Source organism: Trachypithecus francoisi, unplaced genomic scaffold (assembly GCF_009764315.1).
Source record: "Trachypithecus francoisi isolate TF-2019V2 unplaced genomic scaffold, Tfra_2.0 Lachesis_group0, whole genome shotgun sequence".
Taxonomy (NCBI): Eukaryota; Metazoa; Chordata; class Mammalia; order Primates; family Cercopithecidae; genus Trachypithecus; species Trachypithecus francoisi.
The window spans coordinates 86,774,793-86,798,176 of NW_022681453.1; the positions used below are offsets into that span (position 1 = coordinate 86,774,793).

Sequence of the window (23,384 nt, forward strand, 5' to 3'; positions counted from 1 at the left end):
GTCAAGTCCTCTTACTTGAGGACTAGTTATTGTCCATATTGAAAACATATGTAATGAACTGTCTCTGCTTGGCTATATAAAATGGCAAGGTTTCTTTCTGTTTTTGTAATCTCTTACTGATTACCTGTGATGTGCATCACATTCTGCTTTAATGCTTATTTAATGATAAAAGTGTTTTTATGTCTCTACTACCCAGGCAGAGAGTATTTCTAGGTTGGGAGAAGATTTTGTTTTTAGTTATATTTCCCCAACAAATAATTGTGCTTTTCATTGGAATAACTGATTCAAGAAAATGATAGAATACACTATCGGTTGTTCTTAACCATAAATGTACATTAGATTCATCTGCAGGGTTTAAGCTACAGATTTCCAAGACCACATTCAGAGATTCTAACATCACTTATTTGAGGTGAAACTAGTTGAGTCCTCACTTTAAACAACTAACCCATATGATTTTGATGCAGGTGGTCGGTAGATGCCATTGTACACAGACTTTTTAACATGATTTTTAAAACTTCACCATATGATAAATACTTCTTTTTCCTGTCCTAGTCATTTCATGGCTCTTTAACATGTCTTATTAACCTTTACAAGTATATAATTACCACACCAGTCAGATCTTCTCTGCTGAGCAATCTTTCTATTACTTGGCCTTCTTATCCATCCATAACAGGGTCATGGCTTGACCACCCTTCCCAGGTCTCCAGTGACTCTGATGACAAGGAGTCACCGCCTCCCACTACACTGAGGGAGTGAACACAATTAGCATCTCTCACCTTCTCCAACTGTGTCCTTATCTCTCCTTCTCTTTTAAATCAAACAAACAACTACTACTTTTCCAAGATTAATTCCTTCATCTGTACCGTTGATCGCTTCGGTATTTTCTTTTCTCATTTCATCAATTATTCTTTATTAGTATTTCCATTTTTTGAATACTCTCCCTTTAATCATGTATGCTCAGGCCTCTATAGTCCCAGGAATTGATTTCAACTCCTGCCTTAGGTTGCTCCTTTCTTTTGTTTCAATTCCTAGCTCAGGTTGCTCATTTCTTTCTTTCTTTTTTTTTTTTTTTTTTCAACCACAAAAATTATCTAAATAGCAGTCTATTTTCATACTTTATATTTTCCTACTCTCTACTCATGGCTTATCCACTGCACAGGGAATCAACTCTCATACAGCCATCTTCAGTTTTGATCTCTCTTCTCAGACCCAGCTCCACATTTCCTACTACTGAACAGAAAGAAACTGCCACTACATATTCTAAAAATGCCTCAAGCCCATTATTTCCAAACTCGAACTTCCTTTCTAAAACATGCAAGTGTCCTATGTTTTTCTTGTCTGTTAACAACATTAACATCCAGTTGTTCCAGTTAAAAACATCCTCTAATCTTCTCTCACCTCCCAAATCAATTCAATTCTCCTTTTCTGCTGAGTCTACCACAAAAATATCTCTTAATAACTGTCCCCTTGTAGTGCTTCCACTGCCACTGCCTTCAGGATATTTCTGTCTCTTGTCTATCCTAACTTGATTCTATCTTGCACACTTCTCCTAATGTCTCTTCCTAAAACAAAATATGACCACATCAAACCTTTAAAACGTTATGTTTAAAAAGACTCAATGACTCAATTGCATTCAAAATTAAGAGAAAACACTTTTATTACACTACATAACACACGTTCTCACCAAAATAATTGTACTTGAATTTACTCAAACTTCTAGCTCTAATTGGTTTACAGGATAGACAGGGAAAGAGGAGCCTGTTCAGTGACACCTGAGAGTTGCAGTCGGCCAAATCCAATGTCAGAACTCTACATGACAAATGACCAAATGGCTCAAAGAGATAAATAGCATTTTGTAAAAGCAAAGGACAGAGGACACAGTTATAAAACAAAATGAAATAAAAGATATATCAACAAATACTCTGTGTGAAGATTTTAGAGGCAACTTGGCTGAATTTAATGATATTAAGAAATTACTGTTGAGCTTATTTTATGTATACGTAAAGGATAATGATTTTTAAGTTCTTTTCCATCACATATAAACACCAAAGCATGAATAATACATTTATTTTAAATATGCTAGAGATGGGAGTGGTAAGGACAAAGATCAAACAAAATTTATAAATCTTGATAATTGATAATGCTGGATAATCAATATGAATGCTCTTTCTACTAACCTCTACTTTTATATATGTTTGAAATTTCCCATAATAACAAATGTAAATAAGCTCATTGTTGATATTGAAAGCCATTAACAACTCTGCCTTAGCATATTTTCCCCGAATTCCTTTAGTCATTCCCACCATGACCTTCATATTTTACTAACAAACCAACCACTTACATCCTACATCTAAGTTCATGAAGACATTCAGACAATTTCTGATGTGTCCTCTGTTGTAGAAATCGCACTTTATCTATGTAACTACCTACTGATTGCTCTATGCAGGTTTGCTGTTCCACAGAATGCTCCAAACACAGGAGGACTGACAGGTTTTGAGAATGTAAACCATGGCCAGAGAGATTCCATTTGCATGGCAGACTTGGAAAAGTATGTCCAATTATCTAATCTTTATTTGGTAAATGTTGAACTGTGGTTCCATTGCTTTAGCTAATATAAAATGATGAATACTTAGGTAAAACGTTGAGTAACTTCTCATTGGGTGCAGGTTTTAGAAACCTGTGGGACATGCCCATCAATGTTGCCAAATCTCATATTTGTCACGACGTTGATGGGCTTCTGTGAAATTCATTCTGAAGCTCACTGTGTACTTTGGTGGTAATCATCATTTCATTGAAATAGCATTTTTTTGTATTGTACAATATTTCACAATCATTTTCTTAAGATTATTCCTAAATAAATATATGAGCATTTAAGGCAGTTTTTTAAAGTCTAAATTAATTTATGAGAAAAAAAGATACAAATTTTGCAAATTTTGAATGAAATTAGTCTCTCCCAATTTTTTACACAATAGGCAATATTTTTCATATCTGTGAGCAGCCATTATAATAATATTAACTATGATGAACACTTTGTATGTTAATATGGATGTAAATTACAGCTCTAGAAAAATGTCTTGTCATTTGCCATTTGTTAATATCCATTTAATGTAAAGAGATAGCCCCCCGTTCTCCGTATATATTTAAATGACTTGCTCTTCAAATATAATCACTCTTTCAGAGAATAGATTAGGCTTACACTTACCAGGAAATCTACTGTGGAGGTTGGCATCACAGTTGTAGCCATTGAACTGAGCAGACCCTGGAAGCACTCTAATTGTTAGAAGCAGCAGCAACCATATTTGTTCCATTGCAAAACCTGGAAAAGAGATATCTATCATGTGGACACTCCTACTTACTCCTTCACTCCTACTTACTGGAAAAACTGAGGCTGATCTCAGCTCACTGTTGGATAAGCAGTCTACATCCATGCAGCCAAAGCTCATGAAATAACTGAGGATTATCAGTAGTAAAGGCAGATATTTGGGTTATAACATTTCAATATTGTTTTCATTGTTGCCTTCTGTTGGCTAAGGGTGACAAAGCTAGGTTTTCATAGTAGAAGAGCTAACGTATAAATCATAAAGTTTACAAAAGGAAAATTCTTTATTATGCATAGGAAGAACTCAAACCAAGTATCTAGCAGATTGGAATAGCATAACTAGGCAGACTAACCAATTTGGAGATGAGTCTACATTTTATAATGCCAACAAATATATAGTCAGAGGAATTTAAATGTTGAATACTTGATTCTAAGAGGAATCTCAATAATCTTAATGACCAAATAACAATTTGCCCTCAACAGAAAAAAATTTCCCCCAACAGAAAAATTCCAGACTACTGCCACTTTTCAAAATCAATGGTTTGTGTGTCATTTTCTTAGGAGACATAGTGATAAAGCAAAAGGAAGAACAGGGAAATACTATGTGTGTGAACGATATTGCAGTTCCTCCCACGACTGTTCCTTGGTGGGTAGTAAGGACTGATACAGACATAAGAAAACGTTGAATTCTTAGGAAAAAGTAATGGAAGATGTTTTAAAATATATCAGTGTGGGTTGAACAGTTAAATAGAAATGGACTTTAATACTTAAACACCAGTCAGTCTTGCGTTTAATAATTCTTTTTCTTGGATGCCCATTTATTGGCCTGATAGAGTTAAAACCTCTTTCAGAAATACCTAACTTATTCTCAGAGCATAGTTTGTACCCTGAAAAAAGTCTTTTGGGTTGGTGGTTTTGGTCTATGCATAAAAAGCAAAAAGAAAATAAAATTGCAAATGGTTTACTCAAATAATTTAGTGCATTTTAAAAGCTAGGGTTTTGGAGGGAAAATGGTAGTTTAGCTGTCCTTAAAGATCTGCCCTTAGATAATTAATCAAGTCTTTAGGAAAAGGAAGGAAACACATCTTGCTTTTGAATCATCATTTCACAGTAACAAGTTTACAGTGAATAAGGTCACTTTGGTGAGGATGTGGGAAAGAAAGGTATGCTTACTCTCAAAAATAGACTGAAAAAAATACTAATTCAGCAGGCACTTCCTTCCTTCCTTCAGCACTATCACATAGTACTTAGGCACAGATCTAAAGACTTTGGAGAGAACAGCCATATGCCTAGTTAGTTCTGATTGCCTGTGACAGTCCATAAGCAAAAGGCTCATACCAGTGGCTGACCCAGACCCAAGGCGCTCTTGGCCATACCTGTGCCATCATTATCTAACTCCTCAACATACTTCAAATAGAATAAGACAGTCTTGCTCTTTTGGAGTCTTTGGAAGACACTAGAAAAGAAAGAAGCCTGAATAAGCAATACACTCCACTGCACCCACATTTATTCCATGCTCCACCACTTCCTTCTCATGATGGGTCTCAAGAACTCCTGGAAGACACTGGAAACTCTAGACCCACACTGTTGTTCCCAACATAGAGTTGTATCCTAAGAAATTACAGAATCAGGAATTTAAGTTGGTGAGTTATTTTGTGGTTCTGAAATGCTTTCTAGCTAATATATTTTTCACAGAGAAAATAACATTTCTTGAATGTACACTTTGCACAAAGAAGGGCTTGGTGCCAGATAACTTTCCTATAGCTGCTCATTTATATTTTTTATAATGATGGGTGAGATTACAATTATTGCTGCATGTACAGAGAAAAGAATGAGTCTCAGGAAGTTTAAATGACACGAAAATAAGTGGAGGAACTAGAATTCAACCCTAAGTCTTTCTGATAGTAAAGTTTGTTGAACAAGCTACCTAAATTTCATGTTATTAAATTTAAGATTTTCTTTATTGCCGTTTATCATCAGCCGTTTTCTTTAGCTTTTTACATTTTGTATCTTTTAATAGATCTGTTCATCTTATAATGAGTAAATAATTTTTATGTAATTAATATAATTTGCTTTATAGATATATTTTATAATGGGGCATTATGAGGAATAAAATTATTTTTAAAGAGACAGAAGTCCTTATTTCTCATTGTGAAAACAGCAAAAACATTATTATTGACTAAACTAGACACATTTGTGTTGGCCAAAAATAAATGAAAATCTCGTGTTAATTGAAACAGCTCACTGAGAACAAGTAGTAAACTCTTAGCCTCAAAGCTTTAAATCACACCTAAGGTTGTCCAAAAAAGGCATGACACTGTCCTACTCTCTGTAAGAAAACCTACTGCATTTTCATGCGGATTAATACCCTAACATTTTTTAATGAATAAGAGGTGGAAATAGAAGGCAGCTTTCTTTAAAAGAAAATATATTGATAGGATTCAAATAATCCCTTCTCAGTCATTCTCTAGATTTGTCATTTAAAAATCAAGATAAAGGCCGGGCACGGTTGCTCATGCCTGTAATCCCAGCACTTTGGGAGGCCGAGGCGGGCAGATCACGAGGTTAGGATATCGAGACCATCCTGCCTAATACGGTGAAACACCATCTCTACTAAAAATACAAAAAATTAGCCGGGTGTGGTGGCAGGCACTTGTAGTCCGGGCTACTCGGGAGGCTGAGACAGGAGAATGGTGTGAACCCGGGAGGTGGAGCTTACAGTGAGCCGAGATCGCACCACTGCACTCCAGCCTAGGCTACAGAGCAAGGCTCCGTCTTAGGAAAAAAAAAAAAAAATCAAGATGATGATCATAGACTTTACAAAGTATAAGTGCATAAAGAATAGTACAGTTTGATCTGTGTTTTAATATTAAGGCACATTAAGCAAGGAATTTTAAGAGGACACCCATATCTCTTACAGAGGCAGTATCCCTATTTTTAATTTCTACACTCTTGGTAGAGCTTATGACATTTTCAAGCCTTCTGGAGGTTCTTTATAGTTCAACTATAAACTAAAACGAACTGATGAACTATTATCTTGCAAATTTCCAATCGTCAACCTTACCTTCATCATTTCCCCTGCACATGGAAAACCTGAGCATCCTCTTGCCATAGCAAGCTTGGAGATGCTATTTTACCACAGTCCCTAAATTCTTTTCTGAAATTGAATTGTATGGGATTGGGGGACTATGTTAACACCCTTTACATTGCTCAAAAACATATCATCCTGGCTGCTCAGGCTCCCTGGCTCTTAGACAGGTGCAATTCCAGACATGTGTATTTTAGTCCTGATCTGGTTATAAAGGTTTAGTGGAGTTTCTCTTCAGAATGTAGAACCTGGTTCTTGTGGTTTACTCTGGAATAATCTGAGGTGCTTGCTGTCGCACTGTGGCTCCAGCAAACTCTTGACAGAGAATCTGAGCAGAAGCATTTTTCACCTTCTCCACCACATCTAAGTACAGAAACCAATGTCTCTGCTTGGATTCTAATACTGGTTTACAAGAATGACTTGCCTAATACATCCAATAATACAAAATATGAATACCACATTCTGAGATGATAAGGCCTTGAAGATATGTGTGCAAAAGAGTTTTGCATGTGTTTCTTACTTAGGAAATCATATTTTTTTGATGCGATTTGCTGTCAAATATGTCAATATTTCTCATACTAAATTTTCTTTTTAAAATAACTTCGTCCAACATGTAAATCTCTAATTTCTTTGCTTAGAATTAAATTTGGAGACAGAAAAATATAATGCACTTTCAATTCCTCCTCAATTTTATATTAATTGATATAGTTCTATCACAAACATTGTTCTTTAGATTTTAATATAAAATAATCTTTGTTTAATCTTTTTATTGAGATCTGTTACTGTATGTACCAGGTACTGTTCTATGTTTGATATTCAACTAATTACATAGATTTAATTTTTACTCATGTTAAGAATGTGAAAACCAAAGCTTAAAGATTTTAATTGACTCACACAGGGTCACAGACATAGTAAATGGCAATGCAGAATTCAAAAACGAGCTTGACATTTGGAATTATTACATTACTCTGTTTGACTTGATTGGAGTTTTTCAAATAAATAAAATTAATGTCCTACTGATTTTCAGAAAGTAAATTATATTAATAATGTATGCTTAAGATAGGCTTTGAATTAAATAATTCAGATGATTGAGACAAAATATTTGTTAATATCTACACAATTTTCATGACTCTATTTCATTTAGGCAGTGAGTGCATAAAGAATATTGTTCTTTTCAAAAATTGATTTAATGTAATACTTACAAGTTTTAAGAGCTGACTGTGTACCAGAGTGTTTTAAGTACTTTTATATGTGTTTTCTAACTATGAGACAGGCAATTTATTCTCCTTATACTGGAGAATGAGAAAACTAAGGCACAGTAATCTGAAGTAATTTGCCCAATGCTAAGCAGACAGCCAGTGTCGGAATCAGGATTCACGCCCAGAACAATGACTCCAGAAACTACCTTCAACTATTATATGTGGCACCACCTTCCAGAAAATGATGCATATAATTCTAAATCAAATGGAAATTTGGCAATTTCCTTGGTAAATTTGATCAGTATTCCTTTATTCCTGTGTACGCTGTTCAAATAATTACTGAATGTTTATATGTGTCTGATACTCTCCAGGGGGTGGGGAGATGCTAAGGTACAGCAATTAGAAAATTTTTTATCTGCATATCTGCATAGAACTTACATTCTAACTTCTAAGAGAAATCAGAAGGAATCAAAATCTATAAGTAAAATATACAGTATATTTGTGATAAGCGCTATGGAGAAGAATAAAGCAAGAAAATAGTAGGAAGTTGTAAGGTAGAAGGGAAGAAATGTTGAAATTTTAAATAAAGTGGTCAGAGATATATAATTAACCCATATAAATGAAGCTTGCTGGCAGGGAACATTGATTGTGAACAACCCAGATCTCTGTGTCTATAACGTATCCTCACTTGCTTTTTTTTTTCTTGCTATTTAGGTACTTCTCAAATAAAATAGACTTTCCTAGTGCACAAATTACTCTTGGGAATAACTTGGACACTTAAAAAATCTGCATTAACCTTTTCAGATGAATAAAGGTGGCTCTTAGTGCCTGAGAAAAGTAATTTATTAAATAGCACCCCTGTGACCTGAAAAAAAAGTGAACATGTTCGAAAGTGCCTTTATCTGCTCTCAAGAAATAACTTTTGCAGAGTCAAATGAGCTCAACAATTTATCAAACTTTTAAACTTCCTTAATTTTATTGCCTTGATATAGGCTGATCTGTTGTTATAGTTGGAAAGAAAAATAGAAAATTCAAACTAAATATCATCTCTTCAAATGTTAAACATCAATCTGAGATTCATGCACTTTTCCCCAATAAACTAAAGCTAACTTTTTATCATACAGATTCACAAAACTATGAAACGAGTTCTTTGGCATTGGTGATGCCCCAGTCGTCTCATTCTTGGCTCTCCTCTGCATTTACTGAGCAGCTACTCTCCACAGGATGCTGTTCCTGCAGGGGCATGGCCTCATACCTGGTGCTTCTATATCACTCACTCAAACCTGCTCTGCAGAAAAGATCACAACAGTTCACTAAGGTTTAAATTACTGGAAACATTTAAAGTTCTCAGGAAAAAGGAGAAAAAAAATGTGCGTATTTTAACAGAGATCAAAGTTTAAGTTAAAGGATGAAACTCTGCTCCAGCATTGGACAACGAATAGATTTAGTGCCTAGGTAAACAGGCACAAAAGCCACACAGGTAGGCAACTGTATTGCCCAGTTAAGAATCTTGATGTTACACAGTCTACTTTCCAGGAAAAGTACATATTAACTCACCCTCCAAAATCATTAGTGTTGTTTGTTTGTTTGTTTTGTTTCTTTGTGAGACAGAGTTTCATTCTTGTCACCCAGGCTGGTGTGCAATGGCGTGATCTCGACTCACCGCAGCCTCTGCCTCTTGGGTTCAAGTGATTCTCCTGCCTCAGCCTCCCGAGTAGCTGGGATTATAGGCACCTGCCACCATTCCCAGCTAATTTTTGTATTTTGAGTAGAGACGGGGTTTCACCATGTTGGCCAGGATGGTCTTGAACTCCTGACCTCAGGCAATCCACACACCCCGGCCTCCCAAAGTGCTAGGATTATAGGCATGAGCCATCACGCCTGGCTATAAATCATTAGTTTTAAAGTGCTAAGGATCGCAACTCCTTAATAAAGAAACATGTTTTCTGATGGGGCGTCTAGACTGAAGCTCTACATTCTTTATCTTTATCTTGCACTTGGACAATAGAGTCAACATATATATTTTTAAAAAATGAAAATATATGACCTTCATTGGAAATATTCATTAGTATGTACATATACATTCATTAATGTAGAATGTCCTTGTCTTGCTAAACAAAGAAAAAAACACACCATGTACTTTCGGAATAATGCCTCAAACAAAGCAGGAAATATGTTTAGCCATCAAGAAGACATTCAGAAATTTTATGGCTCTTAAGATTCTGATGTATACCATAAATAAATATGAAAGCTAAAGGCTGCTCCTAAGAGAAAAACCTACTCCAATTTTCTCTGGCACAAACTGAGTGTTCATTTATTTCCCTTTGCCTGCCTTCCTCATTTGTCTTTCTGTTGAGGGTTTTCTCAAGTAATCTACAGCATTTAAATGATCTACAGTGTTTAGAACATTTATTGTAGTACCTTAGTTTTGGGGGAGTAAGTGAAATGACACATTGAACTAAGTCACTTTAAAAGCTTTCCCTTAATAATTCACCAGGTTCCTTTTCAAGATATTTGCACATTTTATTCTTCTGAAGTAGCACTGAAGATATGCTAGCATATTGACTGACTTCCTCCTTTCATGAAGTGTAATCATAACAAATTAATAATAAAATAATAATTTTACTAGTTATCTTAATTGCTAATTTCCCTCTAATAAACTTGATTAGTATTATTACTTCAGAATAAATATATTTCTTTCTCAATAGAGATGATAGGCAAAATATTTATGAGAAGGCACAGCACAGAAATCAATCACAAGGGACATAATGTCAATATCTTTTGGCTGAATATAAACCCACTCCCCAATGTTCAAAAGTATGTTCATGGGCACTAACAATGAGTAATGGCAATATAATTTCACATCTTTGTCAACCCTTTCCTAAGAATAAAACAGCTCTTTTTCCAATAGTACTCCTCTCTTTGAGATTTCTGTTAATTAATTAACTTATTTATTTCACATATTTTTGGTGAGCAGTTTCTAAGTGTTGGACTCAGGGTCTTGGGAAGCCAGTAGTAAGCAAAACAAACATAGGCTTTACCTACACAGAGCTTATAGACTAAAGACGGAGGGAGTTATTAAATTAATAATCAAGCACATTAAAAATGTTTACAAAATATACTAGGCAATTGCTATGAAAGAAAAGTAAAGCACAGTAGAACCTGATTTAGATGGCAGGTGTCAAGAAAAGACTTTCTGAGAAATGCGATAGTTGAAAAGTGTTGAAAGACTGAGTCGAGTTAGTCAGATGAAGGCTGGAGCAAGGCGAACTAGGTAGCGTTCATCGCATGACCATAGGTTCTCCAATATCAAAACAATCAATGGTTTGTGAAACTGTTTTGGAAGAAAGTTCATCATCCTGAGCTAGGAGGAGAGGGCCAGAAGTTAAGTCTCCCTGTAGGCAGCAGGGCCAGGCTGCACCTTTTCTCCTAAGTGGAATGGAAAAATCGTTGAAGACCTTTGAATTGAGTGCTAGCAATATAATACTAGGGGTGCATTAAAGTAAACATACTTAAAATATTACTTTGAAAAAGAAATAACAGGACTTGTTGCCTTCTAGGTGCAGAATGAGTATGAAAAAGGAATCAAGAATGACTCACAAGTTACATTCTCAGAAACTAGGACTATAACAGAGTCTAATACAGCCTTGAGATATGGAGATTCTAATCAGATATTGTATTTCTCATCTTTTTTACTATGTATTTATCCAAACACATATACATCCATCTATTTACCCACCCATCTATCTGTTGTGGTAGTGGTGGACACTGAGTCATTTGGAAGTAAGTTTTAGACATTTTGATCCATATTCCAACACACATCTCATAAGAATAAGGCCCTTCTTCACATAACCACAATGGCATTATCAGTCTCAAGAAAGTTACAATCCAATATCAAGTCGTAGTCAAACTTTCTCAATTCACAAAAAATATATCACATAGCTTTCCCCCCCAATCCAGGAAACCCTAAAATAGGCCAAGGAGATAATACAACTAAGTGAAAATGATTATGTATTACATTTGGTTGCTATCTTCCATTAGTCTCTTGTAATAAAGAAATTTCCCTTCCTCAGATAACATTTTAAATTTGTAATTCCATGGTCCTACCAGACCAGAAGAATGGGAGAAAATGCAAGATTCTGTCAAATCAGAAATAAAGTGGCATGACAAGTTATTCAAATATGTTAAGAATCAAGAAATGCAAAGTTTAATCAAATATTAAAAGCTGCATGGTTGCAGAGAGAATTGGGTAATGTGTCATTTGCATCTAAGGGATGTTAGATACTTAGATACATGAGCTAGATGAGTTGTGTGGGCTATAACAACAATGAAATGAACTTCCCTAATTTATTAAGTCCTTACATAGACTATAAATAGGATTATGTTGCATGATGGCTGCAAATAAGAATCTAGCCATCGTCCCAGCCGAAACCTTTGACTAATAAGTAATTTCAGTTAGTTTAGAAGATAAGTGCATTTCAAATGGCTGAGCATCGCTTAACCCCAGGCATATGTAAGCACATGTTTAAAAGAATCGACAATTAGATAAATGTTTTAATGTTAAAGAATCTATGCATGTTGGTTTTTTTAGCAGTTCAAATGTGTTAAAGAATTTGATCTACTTAAGTAACCGGTTAGTCTTTTTATTATGACTTAAAGTGTATAACAAGTAAACAATTGAAACTTCTTACGTAAAACTGAAATGCTACCAAGGTTATATATATAACCAAGGTTACATATATATATATATATATATATAGTTATTTAATAAACCTAAGATTGAACAAATTTATTTTTTAATTTTTAAGCATTAGTTAAATGCTTGAGATTTTTTAATAGCAGATAATTAAACTCCTGTAAACATATTAAACTGCCCCTACTAAAAATGTAGTATATTTGATTTCCTTTTCAGTACATCAATCAACTGGTTTTGTATATAAGATGAAACATTTTTCAAAGTCCACTTAAAAATTATTATTGAATGTTTTTAAGTCAGAATTTGAACTTAAAATCTTGAGGAATGACTAGATTTGGGCCTAGTTTTTTATTTGAATATTAATTCTTAAAACTTTAGAATATATTTTAAAATAATTCAATGTAGGGGATCAAAAACATCATAGTGAACACAAAAAAAAAGTGGTTGCTTTGCTTCAGAAGCCATGTTAGATGTAAGATTCACTTCTTTAAACCGTAAAATCATAGACTACAAGGTGAGATGCTCACACTAAGAGAGTTATATGGGAACTAAAACCAATGGAAGCAAATCTGTTTGATATTGTCTCTCACATTTATACAGGGTCATAAATAAATTCATTGACCAAAACAACAGAAAGGCTACACATACTATTTTCATTAATTGCACTTCCCTCTTTTTTCCGAGAATATATAGTTGAGTTTGTTAATAAAAATGCCAGTTTGATGTGACTTCACTAATTGCATAGAATATCTGTTTCTTCCTCAAAAACTTTTTAATCAAAGGGAAGCACTTCAACTTTAGAATAATCGCATTAAAAACAGTAAAACTTACAGAAGTTAATATAGGAAACTATCTTTATGATCTAATGGCAGTGAAAGTTTTTTAAGAAAAAAAAATGCCTTACCACCATAAATAGTGAGCTGAGCCTGCCAACAACTCGAGGCTCACTGAGATATTTGTGTTTTCATGTTGTCTGTGTATTTCATGTCACATGTCATTTATGCCACACACCAGGGCACTCCCTTGAATAAATATAACTGTAGGCTTGGGCTCTGGTTCTCATTCTGTCACTAATTGTGTGTGTGCTCTTGGGGATGTCACATGCTGGGTCTTACTGCCAAATACTTCATATGCGAAATGAAGTATTGCCCTAGAGATAAAGTGCCTGTGAAACTATGATGTTTTAGCAACTGAGGGATAAAATAGTAATACATTCCCTAGGACCACCTTCAAATATCACCTCCTTTATCAGAATGTAGGCTTTACTATTCCAAAAGGATTTAGAGATCTTCCATTGTCTTCTTGCTTTATCCATGACAATTGAAGAGGTGGCAAGTGATGCATCCCCAAAACACTCATATCTCCCTCTGGTCATTGTTTAAGAGATAAAATCAGCAAGAGATCTTACAGCCTAATCTCCATGTTGCTAAAGAAAAACATTAGCCCTTCTGCTTTGGGATGATTTTGTCCTTCCTTCCAGACAAAAATGGCAAAATTAAAATTATGTGAAAAAAATAAGTCGCTATTGGTGGTATACTTTTATTTCTTTTTGAGTCTACATTTTTGTTTCTCAATGACCTTTAGGAATCACGAAATAAAATAGGCTGCTGTAATTTATAATGGTACTTTATTCTGCCCAAAACACATTTTCAATCCTGTTCTCATTAACGTTCATGATTTTTTTTTTTTTAATTAGTTGCTGACCTGTTTGGGGGGATGTAATATTAAACTTCATGACCTCACTCAGGAAGGTGTTGAAGCAAACAGAACTGCCTTTGCTCTTTAGATCTGGAAATTGATGTCAAGTGGCTAAATGTTTTTCTTAAATAGTTGCATTATTGCTATAAGTAATATAAAAGAAGACAACTAAAAACATCTCCTGAAATAATAATTTCTAAAATTTATAGCTGCTTGTGTACAATAAAACTACATCCACAAAATATGATACTTTCAGACATGAGGAAATCACATCCACAAAAGTTTTAGCCAGTTGGATCAAGTAGCATATGATTACATATCAAAAGTATTACTGAACAGTCAATATTGAAATCTGGGAGAACCTAAAATTTAAGCCCTTACTTTTAAGCACTTCAATTAGCACTATACTAATTGCTTCTATTTTATGGATTTCATAAAATCACTCATAGACAAATGAAGATAACCATTACACAAATCTTTACATTGGAAATTAATAATTAAAAGGAAAGAATTAAGTATGAATTCTGAATTTTTTTTTTTTTGAGACAGAGTTTCACTCTTGTCACCCAGGCTGGAGTGCTGTGGCACAATCTCGGCTCTCTGCAACCTCTGCCTCTTAGGTTCAAGCGATTCTCCTGCCTCAGCCTCTTGAGTAGCTGGGATTACAGGCATGCACTACCACACCTGGTTGATTTTTGTATTTTTAGTAAAGACGGGTTTTCACCATGTTGGCCAGGCTGGTCTCGAACTACTGACCTCAGGTGAGCCACCTGCTCAGCCTCCCAAAGTGCTGGGATTACAGGCATGAGTCACCGTACCCAGCCCAATTCTAACTTTTAAGTAGTGGCAGTATTATTGTTTCGAAATGGCTCTTTAAAAAATGTTCGTGTGTGTGTGTGTGTGTGTGCATGTGTGTGTGTGCGTGTGTGTAGGAAATATGTCAAAATGTTAACGATTATACTAATTATACTATTTCAGTGTTTGTATATTTGAAATATAATATAATATAACTAAGTTATAGAATTTGCAAAGGATATTTCATCTAGTAGACTTAAGGCATAGAAGTAGAAATAAGACTAACTTATTTAAAGGATCAAAGTAAATGGTGTCAAGATATTGGAGAATGAAAGCATTGAAGCGAAGGAAAATTACTACTTAGGAAGACAGCTAACATGCTTTTGTGTCTTGGATGAGATGAACATAATTCTAAGAAAATTATATTCCTACCATAGTCAAAGTTGGGGATATGAGACATAACGCTAAACATAACTTTCAGCTCCTATCTCAATAAGCAAAATGTTCTTTGGGATCTGAAACACCAGGCAAGCTCTAGAAATAGCTGTGAGCCACAGTAGGCAAGGTAAGCTGTTCTAGCAATGGATCTCTGTCAAAGGAAAAGTTACTTTAGTGGGGCTAGGACCAGGGGCAGGGAGGAGGTGAGCAGAAGGATGTATTATTCTGGTTCAGATTGCAGATAATGTTGCATTATAACTAGTAAATCAGGATTTTTGGCAAATTTTAACATAAACATTTACAGGCATGAAGACCCCCACCTTTTCTGTATATTATAATATATAATAAATTTCATAATATTTTGGTAAAAGTTCTATCAAGAACAGTATGAAAACCAAGATTCATCATGACGAAACTATCTCTACCCAGAGACTTACACAAAAGATGTCATCCAGAAATACATAACTACTTGCCAATTGAATGAAAATAGCTGTTTAGTTTGGTCTATTCCTTGGTCAGTGCCATAAAACAAAGATGAAATATAAATGGACTTGAAAAAGATCAGGGATTAGATATTTGAAAAACATAAAACAGTCAAATTTCCTCCTGTATGTGATATTTGAACTTCTAAATAAATTAGCTTTCTTCACTAAAAAGAAATCAAAGTCATAGAACAACAACAACAGAATAAAAACAGCTATTTTTCAAACTACCTACACACCCTGGAGAGTTTTACTAATTCCCTGTTCCACAGGCCCTGCTGAAAATCACGGGTTTAGATTAGAACAATAATTTGCAATGAATAATGTGCTAGAATATTGGTGAATGAGTCAAGAGCAGCAATTTTCATGAAACAGAATAGGATAGCATAATATAGGAGCAAATAGAAAGTATTGGAATAGAATGGAACATCTTACAGAGCACTGTGTATATACTGTATTCGTAAAATATATATGTGCTTTGTATGAATTTATAGGTGTGTAAATATTAGATCACTATTAACATATCTTACCGTGAGTCATAGTCAAAAAGTTTAAAAGCTACTGGTTTAGAGCAAGACAGCAGCATGGTGCCCATAGGCTGAATCCTCCCACTCACAGACAAGTTTTGATTGGGTTCACAGAAGAAGCAAACAAGAGGAAACTAGCATTCCAAGACTGAACACTTACAAGAACAATGTTGAGAGAAAATGGATTTTCCCAAGTTCTAGGTAAAGACTCAAAGTTGGATTACAGAGTTTGATTGATTCTTCAGTTGTGTGTGTCTTGGGAGGATGCTTGTTATAAATATACATTATGGTAAGGAAGTAGAGGGAACAGATATAGAGCATTCATTTGTGAATTAAAGGAGAAAAATATGAAAGTACCTAGAAGGAAATTTGTATCTAGAAGAAAATTTTTCACAAAGGGAAAACTTGATGGCAGAGAAAGGAAATGCAAAAATATGTATATTCAAGAGACTGGAGAGACGAGGACAATTTATAACAATAGTGTTTTCTCTTTTGCTCATTGATGCAATGTTGTAATTAATTCATAGGGAACAAAGGCTGAACCATCGTTTCCTTTCTGTTTCCTGATGGATAAAAGAAAATCATCCCCTTATATAGAGCAGATAATTAATGACTATTTGTAAACAAAGGATTAAGACTGACATCTTTGGTTACTTTTTACAAGGATGAATTAGCATTGGTACACAGTTTCTCCTGTAGCACTCTAGTAAGAAAACCCCCATTTCCAAAGCAGCTGCCTAGGATGGAATATGTGACCTATAGCTGAAGAGTAGAGAATGGGCTGCAGGAAAAGCAAACTCCCAGCCTTTCCATGGCTAGCACACTGCTTACCAGCCATGTTAACCAATCAATTACAGAGCTGCGCAGCACAAAATAGGACTTTTTAAGAGTATTCATTGCCACCATTGAAAAACTCCACGCTGAAATCTCTAGCTGTCTCTCCGCTACTTGAGACTCACCTAACTCATGGACATTAGATGAGAAATCATAGTCTAGGTCCCTCTTGTACTGTAACAATGTCAGAAAGCTACTCTTTGAAAGTTGGTGTATGCTTAGAAAATGCACATTTATTTTAATTTTTAATGGAAATAAGAAAGTGAGTTTACTGGAGAAAAAAATATTTTTAAAAATCATTATGGAGCCAAAATAAAATTGGAAGATTAATATTCTGTGTTTATAGGAGAGATCCTTGAGTTAAGATAATATAATGGTCTGCATCCTAACTGCTAATTTGAGTTACCTGAGGAGTTTTAAGGAATATGAATGTCCAAATTTCTCCTGCAGTGATTCTAATAAGCGTTTGAGATTAAGAACCACTGAGATAGAGGAAAAGGGTTTTGCTATACTTGAGATTCCGTTTCTAGTTGTCTTTTGTTACTGGTAAGCGTATTTTCTTTTTCTTCACCATGACTCCATAGCTCGAATCTGAAAACAGAACTTCCAAGAAAGGATAATGTTCCCTGATGCTACAACATGGCAGTTTAAGCCTGAAGGAGTCAGCCAATCAGCAACACAGCGCGTTTATGAACCCACTGAAAATGAATTCAGTTTGTATTTCTTTGATAGAGTTCTTAAAAATAAAGTGAAAAGTTTTGGACCAAAAGTAAGACAATTGTAAGGAAAAAAGAAGGGATCCTTCTTCCCACTGAGAGACTCACTCTCCCTGTGGCTCTTTTCTGATCAAATGATATAAAATTTTGTGCTTTCTTAAATAACCATGACATTTCACACCAAGGTTGATGAATCCTATAAATAGACTGCCTGAGTATGTCATGTCCCTGCTTGAAACCCTTTATTATTTTCAACACCATTCAGGAGAAAGCTCCAATTCCATGACACGGCAAAAAACAACAACAACAAAAAGTTCTTATCTGCCCAATAGAATGTTTCTATTCCCTATGCCCATCGTATCCACTCTAGACTTGCTACGGTTCCCAAATTCAGTAAGTTGTTTTCTATATCCATATCTTTGCTCACTTTACTACTTCCAGCTATAAAGCAGCTCTTCCCAAGCCCACCAACCCTCCACAGACATCTCTCTGTTCAGCTTTTCAAAAATCTTCCCACGCTCTTCTTTCAAGACACTCCTCTATCAAAACAATCCCTTCTTGCGCATAGAATTGACCACTTCTTCTGTATTTTCATCAAAGTCTAGGCATCATTCTATAATAGCAGTTCTAAAAATGCTATGCATTTAGATCAGCATTTCTCAAAGCTGGCACTATTGATGTTTTGGGCCAGATAATTCTTTGTTGTAGGATGCCATAACAGCATTGTAGGATATTTAACAGCATCCTTGGCTTCTACCCACTATATACCAGGAATAGTTCCCCCACAAGTCATGACACCCCAAAATATCTTCAGACATTGCCAAATGTCTCCTAGGGGGCAAAATCTCTCTTTGGATGTACATCTTTGTTCTTTCCTAGTAAATCTCTAAGCTTCATGACAGGAAGAGTATTATATTTGTCTTTGTATTTAGGAGCTGGTAGAGTGTCAGATCCACTGCAGATTTTCAAGTAATGTTTGTTAAATGAATGATTACCTTGCTACAAAGGGGATAGTGCCATATCATCAAAATATAGAAAGTTAAGTGTGTCAACATTTAGGCCTCAAGATAATGCTTTACTATTTAAACATTCCATCATTAATTAAATTAAACTTTTCAATTTCATCTAAACATCAATCAAACTAAAATCATCAAATCAATCTACCCATCACTAGAAATAATTTATATTTATTTTTGTATGTTTTTAATACAAAAGAAATGGGACTTAGGGTCTAGAAATTGATTTGAAACTGTACCCACATATATAAAATTCACATTAAAAATTGCTTGAATTTAGTGAGCTCATTGGTTCAATTTTATTTTAAGTCTCACTAGCATTTTTATGTTCTATAAACATAAAAATATGTAGCTTTAATTAATTGGTTCAATTTTTAAAACAAGGTTCAGCTGTACTTTTTATGCCCTGTAAATAACTTTGATTTTTATAAACTAAAAAAAGTAAAACAATACAATCTTCTACTAAGTTTCCTTTTCACTTCACTGACAGTGATGGCACACATTTTAATAGAATTGATAAATAATTTTAGAAAATAGAAATATATTGCCTTAATTTTAAATATTTATTCAATAGGTTTCTAATTAGAATTGCTCTGCCAGAATTCAAATACATGAACACAAATACATAATACACAAATGCACAAAAGTTTTTTAAATGTGTGTACTCTATGGATAACAATTTCAAATCTCTAAAAGATGAGTAGTTTTTAAAAATTATTCAATTATTATAACTTGTTACATGAAAATTGTGATAAATTACATTTGAAATAGAAAGAAAAGTTGGTCACAAATTCTTTCCAATTCCATAATATTATATAAAGAAAAATGATTTAATTTCAAAGTACAATTCATGTAATATAAACAAGATTTATATTCTGTCATGTAATGATGGTGTGTTCAACTGAGAGATAGTATAGTTGTAACTCTGGCTTTTCTCAGATAAGCATATATGAGCAAATATCATACTTTAAATTCTAATGGATAACAATAAGTGGTCTTCAGTCTCTCTTACTTTTTGAATGGTGAAATTTTAGATTCAAGAACTTACAATGTTAATGAAAGGTTCAAGTTAATCTCATTTTATAGAGAATCCTAAGTTTACAAATAAAGCCACTGACAGTTTCATTTGGCCTCAGGTAACGTTTAATCAAACTAAATATATTTTTGAATTCAGCATCTCTATTTTTCATAGATACAAAAATAGAAATAACAAAATTATTATACTGGTATAACTTTAACTTTACTATTCTTGTGGCTTAGCCACTTTAAAAAACTTTGGTTTCATAATTTTTTAAATATTTTTATCACTTTCCAAGAAAAAATCCATAAAGCTCCATGTATATAATTTTGTTTTTTTAAATGTATTTCTTGATGTTCTAGGATATCTTATTGTGACTTCCAGAAAATTAAAATGTAAACCAAGGGATTGGCAAACTATAGCCGGCAAGCCAAATTCTGACCATCACCTATTTTTGTATGGTCCATGTGCTAAAAAATGTTTCCACATTTTTCAAATGGTTGAAAAAAATCAAAGGAAGAATAACCTTGCATGAAAAGTGAAAATTATATGAAATCCAAAGTATAGTATCTACAAATGAAATGTTATTGGAACACAGCTTATCTGTGTTTAAATTTTCTTTGGCTGCTTTTGAGATACAGTGGCGTATTTTAGTAACCATAGCAGACACCAACAAAAACTAAGATATTTGTGATCTGGCCCTTTACAGAAAAGTTTGCTGACCTTGCTATAAACAATTAGACTATGACTATAAACCACACAACATATAAATCTGGGGGACAGGACACAATATATTTCTAAGGAAATTTGTTTCAGCAAATATTGTCTTTCAGTACTCTCTCATTGATATATTCTTTTGTAAGCCTTGATAAAGGCCATTGTCCGTTAGCAATAAAATACTATGATGTTCATTCAAACTGGTGGAATTGATCAGCTGCTTTTTTAAGGTGTACCTTTCTTTACCTCATCATTCAAGTCTTGAGAGTTTGAAATTCCTATAATTTCCCACTTGAAATCAACTTAGACATCTAACAATAATCAGCAGTGACTCTGAATCTGTAAAATTCAGTCTAGTGCTTTACTTTATCACGTCTTGGTAGAGCTGTTGTGTCTGGCTTCCAGCTACACCATTTTATAATGAAGACAAACACAGCAAACCAGATCAAGCTTAATTAATAACCTTGACCTACTTTACATTCCAGCTTAAATACAGAAAGAAAATAAAGCACAAATTAGGTAAATTAACCAAAAAGATGAATTCCTTGCAAGAAAACATTTCTGAATGATACAAAAGATGATCATTCTCTACCCATGAACTTAATGTTATTCAGGCTATTGAAAAAGCTATGAAAACATGTATCTTTAGCCATTTACTGTTTGATATCATAACTGAATAGATTACAATCTGAGCATCTGCTCACAGTTCAGTGGTTCAAAAGTTACGTTTAAAAGAAGGAGTCCCTGCAAAAAAAAAAAAAAAAAAATCAGTGGTTTATTACCTCTGCATTATGGTCCCTTTTAAGGGGAAAAGAAGCTTTAAGTGTCTTGAAAGAGATGTAGAATTTTCCCTTAGTTCCCAGAATCATGAAAAACAAGAGAGAGAGAAACAAAGAAATGTAGAATTTGCTGTAATATCTACCATGATCTTGTTACTATATTACATGGCTATTAACACTAATGATAACTTTGTGGTTTTTTTTGAGGTTGTTTCTGAAAAATCTCTAAAATGAAAATATATACAACACATTTTTAGATTTTTATATTTACCTAAGTATTATAATAGTAAAGAAAAATAAAAACTTACACAGGGAAACTTAAAAATACAAAACTGGGTGCAATTATTCAAATGGAAGTTCTGAAATGTCTCATATGAGGGAAAACTAGTGACTGAAAAATGACATCATAAAAAGAGATTTTCAATTATGTATTAAGAGAAATATTAGATGTCTAACTAAATTCAACCTCTTCGTTGTTGCTACCAAATTTATTTAAACTGACAATTTAGAACGTTTTTGATTTTCCTTTTTATTTGACCCTTAAAGTGAATTATAAGAACCAATTCAAAGGAGCAAAATGAATAATGTCATAACCCTGAAAACCAAAAAGATCAATATCTCAAATACACAAACGTGGTCTCTTCCTTGACACCAAAAAGTAACTGATTTTTGCCACTGGAATGGAAGGAGCCTTAGAGATCACCCAAGAAATGGAAATCACAATGTTTCCCCTTATTCATAAATAACTTCTCCCAGGTTATGGGAGATTCCATGTCAATTTTAACAATACTAAGCTAATCATTAGAATAATTTTTATTTAAAAGAAAATCACACCATAATCATTTTCAATTATCATATCATCATTGTAATTAGAGATGATGCCACACATATCCAGCCAGCTTCTCTGGTACAATAGAACCCTGATAAGAAATCTAAAATATACACTGTTCACTTCCATTCATGAAGCATGTGTGGGCTGTAGCCTGCTGGCAAAGTCTGTGGTTGGAATTCATGTCTGAAACACAATGGTGTGGCAAATCCTGCACAACTTTTGACCTCAAGCCTCAATTTCAAGATTGAAGAAATTGCCAAAAGACTCGGTCCTTTCTCCAAATATAACACAAATATTTGGGATAAATTGAAGTTTACAAAATACAATTTTGTTTCTATCTTCCTGCACCCAAATAGGGGAAGATGTTTGTAACCTCCTTTTGCTATATTTAAGATACTTCCCAGGCCAAACTTTAACCATCACTGGAACCACAACAACTACAGGAGTTTTACTGGAGGTTGTCTCGTGTGTTAAAGAGAAAACATTATTAAATTAAACTGAATCTTCCATGCTTAGTAAAAAGGCAGCATTTTTAGTCACTTCAGGTGGCTTCAGTGCTGGGCACTTACCCCAGTCCCTGGTTCTGTGGAGTCAGCTGTCCTCCATGTGCTAGGTTCTGCCGCATGTGGCTGAGTGTTCAAATGCTAGACCTTACCAAACTTTTTCAGAAAAGAGTCAAGCCTTCAAATGAGAGAAGAGCTGCTCTTTTTGAAATGTCTTAAAAAAAAAAAAAGAAAGAAAGAAAGAAAAAACTGAATTTTAGACAAGCAAATGCTTCCACAGGTCTCACAAGGTTTTATAAAACTAATCATCACCACCATGAAACCTGAGCTCATCTTTTACGGACCTTTGTTTCCTTCTATTTCTCTTTGTTTTCATTTCATTCCCTTCCTCTTTTTTTTCCCCCTACCTGCGTTTGATCTTGTGTTTTATACTGTACAGATGTCGTGAGTGGTATATGTGAAGTGAGCTATCATCAGCCTGATGAGGGAAAGCCTGCTGGAAAAAAATCATAAAGTAAGAAACAAGGCCTGGGATTGGAAGGGGAGCTAATCTGCACAGTTATCAATGTCCTGTTGTGCTTCGTGAAAGATGCCGGGCCCTTTCAATACTACATTTCATGTAGTGATGAAAACAGGATATGGAATATCACCGTGAAAACTTGTTTGATTGGAATAATAATGACTAAGAGGCCGACAACGCAAACAAACCCAACAGGACCCAATTGTC

At 34.3% G+C, this 23,384-nt stretch overlaps 1 protein-coding gene across 1 annotated transcript in view; it reads right to left on the reverse strand.

Moving 5' to 3' along the window:
• Window positions 1-22,863, reverse strand: part of ZPLD1 (zona pellucida like domain containing 1) — a 61,039-nt gene extending 38,176 nt beyond the window's left edge. Inside the window, exons 1-2 of the mRNA XM_033211403.1 lie at window positions 22,724-22,863; window positions 3,203-3,316 (exon numbers count right to left, since the gene is read on the reverse strand). Coding sequence (XP_033067294.1) covers window positions 3,203-3,308 — 106 coding nt within the window. The 5' untranslated portion in view covers window positions 3,309-3,316; window positions 22,724-22,863. The remainder of the gene's footprint in view (window positions 1-3,202; window positions 3,317-22,723) is intronic.
• Window positions 22,864-23,384: the final 521 nt, after the last annotated feature.